This window comes from Penaeus japonicus, unplaced genomic scaffold, assembly GCF_977035675.1.
Source record: "Penaeus japonicus unplaced genomic scaffold, GWHDUDI00000001_assembly GWHDUDI00000019, whole genome shotgun sequence".
Classification (NCBI taxonomy): domain Eukaryota; kingdom Metazoa; phylum Arthropoda; class Malacostraca; order Decapoda; family Penaeidae; genus Penaeus; species Penaeus japonicus.
Window position 1 is genome coordinate 1280825 of NW_028234421.1, and position 6293 is coordinate 1287117.

At 37.2% G+C, this 6293-nt stretch overlaps 1 protein-coding gene across 4 annotated transcripts in view; it reads right to left on the reverse strand.

The window, feature by feature from the left end:
- Positions 1-6293, reverse strand: part of tefu (Serine/threonine-protein kinase tefu) — a 59376-nt gene that overhangs the window by 15509 nt on the left and 37574 nt on the right. For all 4 annotated transcript variants that reach the window (XM_086547184.1, XM_086547185.1, XM_043010560.2 and 1 more), the window contains exons 44-48: positions 5886-6053; positions 5475-5678; positions 4482-4629; positions 3977-4184; positions 274-472 (exon numbers count right to left, since the gene is read on the reverse strand). In XM_086547184.1, coding sequence (XP_086403310.1) covers positions 274-472; positions 3977-4184; positions 4482-4629; positions 5475-5678; positions 5886-6053 — 927 coding nt within the window. The remainder of the gene's footprint in view (positions 1-273; positions 473-3976; positions 4185-4481; positions 4630-5474; positions 5679-5885; positions 6054-6293) is intronic.

Below are 6293 nucleotides of genomic sequence, written 5' to 3' on the forward strand. Positions count from 1 at the left end.
CAGTAAAAATTAAAAGAAATAATATATTAACCTATCCCGACGGGCCCAGCGATAAGTGGAAACCCCCTACGCCGGGCTTATGCAATATTTTATCGGGAACGTCAGACTGGTGCGTCACCCCGTCATCAAGCATTTAGCCGTGTCAAACGGGTGTGACACACCATCATCAAAGGGTTAATGAACATCACAAATTGAATAGAAAAAAAGACAATAAAAATGATGAAGAAGGAGAAGAATAAAATGATAAGAGAAAATCTGACCTCTTACACTTACCAACTGGTTGACCTTCCGCTGTGTGTTCTCAAGCCAGAGTCCCACGATCCTGTGCATGTGGAGGTCGTGTTCGCTTGACACAATGAGGCACTTCAGGTAGTTCTGCAAGGCTAGGTAGATATACTCCTGTTCTTCTACTTCCAACTCTCTCAAGACCTGCATGTCTATATCAATGTTCTTCTGCAGGATAGTGTTCTTCCTGTTGGGTGTTAGAATAAATTTAAAGAATTCATTGAACATTTCAGAGTCCCATTCTTGGATCCCTTTGGAGTGTCTATTTCCAACCTCATAGTAGTTTAGCTGTCTAATTATGAAATTTCAAAATATTTAATACTGTCCTATCTGCACTGTCAACTTTGTAATGCTTGAGAAAAAATGTCCTAATGTATTTTGTGTGAGGAGCTGGAACCATGGGACAAGTGATATGATTCTGTTACATTCTACTGTCTTTGTTCAATTGTTGACAGAGACTCATTGTTTACACATTCTAAAGAAAAAAACATTTGTCTGTCGCTGCTTTACTCTTCACCAGGCAATATATCTACAGATAGTACCATAAAACCCTCCTTTTCCCTTTGCCTAACCTCTTACAATTATCGCATTAAAGAACTCCTACAGTTCACCAGGTGTTCATAGTGACAATACGTATAATGGTTATAATCCTATCTTTTTATTGCTACTTTCATTAATACTTTTTCAACAGTTAGTCTGAATACATAGCATTATCTAAAGTCTCCAAATCCGTGAAGAAAAAATTGGGTTATAAATATACAATATTAGCTTCCTTTACATATGTTCCACTTTTTGGAGTGATTACCCTTACACAAGCATCTTCCAGACACAGAACTACTGTTTAGAGGAACTTGTCTGCTGGTCTAAAATATACTATATATCACTCTACAAAGAATCTTCAAAGAACCTTCATAGAATGAGGAAGGATATTCATTCTTTACTTAACTCATTCACACCAGATGACGTGATATCATGTCATAGGAATGTTTTACATAGTTATGTATGTATATACTAATGAGTTCCATTTGTATAGACACATTTTTCTTGATTGGTAAAAACAACTAAACATATACAAAAATCTCCTCTTATCACCACATTGAATTTGTCAGGTTAAAAGCCTACTGAGAGAACTAGCACAGAAGAGATCTCATGCTTGGTCACTGTGCAGGCTTGTTACATTACTGGTAGGAATGGCATTAGGTAAATATATGCCCCTATGCTAATGGATTAAAAAACATTAAAAATACATCTACATCAAATAATTTGACTTTCTAATTTCATTCTGCCCATTTATATGCTTTCATAACCCTAAAATCAGTACTTAACCCAGGTTTTTGTGGCTTCAGCTAATTTTCATACTACATTTTTCCTTTTGCTTACAAGTTATTATTCCTTCAGTTGTGAGAACATATTATAACAAATGCTAATTTGCATCACTTTAGTAATATATGATTAATAGACTCATATTTCATCTCTGAGTCTAGAACATGACAGAAAATACGCACATCTTAGGATGCTCAACCCAGGCTGAACATCTCAAGATGTGCCCTGTCTTGGAAGGGTTATCCCCTTAACGACGGATAATGTGACATTCATGTCATGGCCACTTCAGTGGACAAATAGGCCGTGGCATTAGGTCAGTGCATTTTGAAATACCCCAGCAAAATGACCAGGCTGAGCCCAAACTGCACCTTTGTTAACCCACTGCGGACGGGTGTCATGACATACATGACGTAGGAGCTTTAGCCTGACGACGGGCGTCCTGACGTACATGATGTTCGGGGATTTTGGATCACTGTGCTATTTTATTTTACTATGAAAAAGGAATGAGTGATGATGGCTACTGCAGTCATAATTACTATAAATACCGTAATACCGTGCTAGCTTAACGTCCAAAACCTAGATGGCACCACTTTTTCCTAGCACCAGCAAGAGAGAGAGCCTTGAATGGCACCCATCCACGGTCTCTAGCAAGCACTATCTTTATAGAGCGATGACACACACTAAGTTGACGAACTCTTGCTCAAAAGTACCGCCGATGAAGGATGTGCAGTCAGAACGGGAAGAGGAAGATGACTCAATCCATACCCAGTGTCTAAAATGTACTCCTGTGCCAATATGGATGCCTTTCACTGTGGCACTCACAGTCACAAGCACAGGTTTCATTCCTCTTCCCTACCTCTTTTATTTATCTATATTGTAGGTGGTTATATGTTTCGTATTCGTTCATGACAGCACAAAAATACGAAAAAAATATAGTTGCCTTTTGTCCTCCCATAAAACAGCAATACTTCTATCACACTGAGTATAAAGAAAATAATGAGCTAATATGGATAATATACTACAATTTTAGTCTACTGCAGCACTGGTAGAGCCTGTCATATGGCATATATAAGTCTCTAAACTCAATAAAACACACAAAAAAACAAAACACAAAAAACGCTCTAGTTTTTCAATGAATGACTGAAAGCAGTCTCTCTTTAAAATAAAACTTATCCCGGAGGCTGGGCAAGCATATTTATCCCCGTCTGCAATGGGTTAATGGGTTAAACAATGTGAACAAATACAAACAATGGTTAAAGTGTAAAAAGTATAATTTCATGGTAAAGTTATCTACTTTCATCAATGGCTGCTGAAGAAGCTGATCTAAATTAATAAGATGGTTTGGTTGGGGGATAGAGGATTTCCTAGTTAACATTACATACATGCTGTTCACAGCAAAAAATATGTGAGAAAACAACCTGCAGCTTTTGACAGGTGAATACAAGTCTACGCACAAGATGCAGCAAGCAATAATTGGCACTCTGGGCTTTGAAGATTTAGGGAAGTAGGAAGGGGGTCTTTGGGGGAGTAGCGAAAGGAAGGTTTTGTGGTTAGGTTAAATGGCTTTTTTTTAACCCAACTTACTCATCATTGTCACTTTACTTTGCCCATATTTGCCTAAAATTCACACATCCCTTCCACAACTAAGAAGTTGATCAGTTAATATACAAAGCTCCTGTTACTATCCACACTTCCTGTCTATTAGTTCTTTGTTTTGTAGCAAATATAAAATAAGCAGCTATCCATTTGGTATATTTGTATGATTCTATCAGTTGCATAATGATGTGGAATATATCAAACAAAACAAAGAAATAATGAAAGACCGTTCAAACACAATATTATTCTTGACTTTAACCAGAGTTCTTATGTTTTAAAACCATTTAAATCTATATGTTCCAATTTCTAATATTATCATACAGAAGAACAAGTCTGGTTACAAAAGCATGAACAAATTGTGAATGTATGGATAGTTTTGGGAACATTGTAAATAAACCAATTAGCTTTTTAGCTATGAAGGGGGGAATAGCTTTTGGATATATTTTTAGTAAGGTAACTATAAGTAATGTTTATACAAAATGTAAAACTAAATTAAGATCTCTATCTTAAGCATTCCTACCCATCATTAGAGCCCCAACAAAATAAAAATTTTGGGGGGGGGGGGAATGATCTTGAAAGGCAGATTAACCCATTCACACTGGGGCTATTCTGGCTCTGAATGGTCAGAATGCTGGGGTTTTCAAACGCATAAGCCTAATGCCTCAGGATTCTCGGGCGAACTAGCTGCTAGCCTGGGCGTGAATGGCGTGAATGGGTTAAAATACAGGCAATACATCTATCCCCTTTCCCAACTCCAATACCCTATACCCACCTTGAGAGCTCTTTTTTCTCAATAGCATCAGTACAAGCACTGTACAGGTTCTTAATGTGCTTCATCTCCTCCTGGGACCTCTGAATATTCTCACGTTTGGCCTGGATGGTGTCGGATTCTAAATATTGATGAAGTTCACGGTACAGCTTGTCCCCGTACATTGCCAGCTGGTGATAGCTGTTTTCCAAAATTTTGCTGCTTTCTGGGTCTTAAATTAGGAAGAAATTAGAAAAATGGGGTTAAAGAGAAGATAAAGAGAAGATTATAAAATGTGATGAAGCATCCTTAGTAGAAATTAAGCAGCAATAGTATATGTGCAGGTATATAAATTTTCTGTTTTAGTTATAAACGGATAATTATCTCAGTTTACATGGCATTGTATTTTTAATTTTAAATCATAAAACTAAATAAACCCTAGCTTATAAGCTATCAATAGTATCATTATAACATTATGAAATGAAAAGTTTATAATAATATCAAATAGAACAAGAGGATAATCCCTCACTATTCTTTGACTCCAGAATGTTGACTGCCTTATTGAAGTACTCGCTAATGATGGTGTTGGGGGGCATGGCACGGGAGTCCATCAGGAGGCAGCCATACAGGTTCAGGCTCTGACACAACACCTCCTCCTGCTCTACCTTTAACTTCACCTGTAATGATGGTAGAAATATAAATAATTGCAATAATTATGAAAAATAACAATTATAATACCAATAATAGTAATAAAAAACAACAACAATATGAATACAGTAAGCCCTGTGTATATGTGGGTTTTATATCTGTGGATTCAACCAGCTGTGGAGGGTGGTGTTAACCCATTAGCAGCGGATGGCATGATTTGCTGCCAAGATAGAGTCGGTCGTAGACGCAGATGGCACCATGCTAGACAATGTAAACCCACCATCCTACTACATACATATTTTATTAAAACCGTAACCAATGGGTCAATGCCATACTATGCTGATCAATCCACACAAATTAAATATTGTGCAAGTATACCTTGTTGTTTGTTGCCTCATACCATTCCACAGATCCTGTCTCTCTCTATCACTTATTTGTGCAATGTTTGAGAATGAACTAATACTTTCTTTATTTTTAATTATATCAACTGAATATATTGTATTATAAATAAGCCTGGTTCTATTCTATGTACTGCTCTTTCAGATCATTAACTGAAAGCAACATTTAAGTGGTGAGAGATAGGGAATATTAAATTAAATATTAAATTAAGTTAGGTCTGTGATGGTTGCTTCTGTTATGAACACATACACACTTTATTTCTTATCAACATTCTCAAAACAATGTAGTATGACAATTATTTAGATTGCATTAGGTATGATCAGTAATCTAGAGATGATATAGACTATATAAAAAGATTATATGTAAATAATAATTAATCTTATATAAGAGATGAACATCTGGGAACTTTGGTATCCTGGAACCAATACCCCACAAATACTGAGAGCTAACTGTAAATAACTAGACAGGTATGTACCCCTCCCATCTCCTCGAGCAGTAAGCTGAGAATCTGTCCTGCATCTTGGCTGTCTCCCTTGCACCTGGCTGTCTGTGCCTCTTCCAGCCGTGTCCTCCAGGCCATGCTCTTTGAGACATCCAGCTTCGCTGCCTGCAGCAAGGCTGATTCACACCCTACCCCATGAATCCTCAGGCTCTCCCTGGACAGCATGCTTTTATTTAGCTGTTGGAGGTGAAATGGGGAAATAGATTATATTCTAGGTTTTGGTTTGGTTTATGTGCTAATGGTTTCAATGGAGTTGAATGAAAAAAAGTACTTATATCAGATTATGATCCCGATGTGTGAGACATTTGCCCCACCATTCCACAAATAATCAAAATACAAAACCAGGACAAACAATTTCCACCCTTGACACACACTCCTACACACCAGGGTCTTATGGAGGAGACTAGTACTAGCAGTCCTATGTCTTGCAGGGAGGGACTGCAGCACAGAAATCCTCGCTGCCAGGATAGGCTCCTTGTAACGGAAATCCATATTGAATGGCTGGTCTTTTGAAGCCCACAGCTCCTCCAGCTCTTCTATTACTCTATGAGACTGAAAAAAAGATAGAGAAAAATGGATTGATGGAAAAACTTTTTTCTACAAAAGTTGTTTCTAAATCAGTATTTTTGATAACTCTCTATCATTGTATCATACTAATAAACCTAAAAAACAAAGATATTCTATGTCAATATATGATGACTAATCATCATCTCTCACTATGTCACAAGCCAGAATCAGAGACATAGTAAATATCATTTTATATTGGTATCATATGAGAGAGAGAGAGGGAGA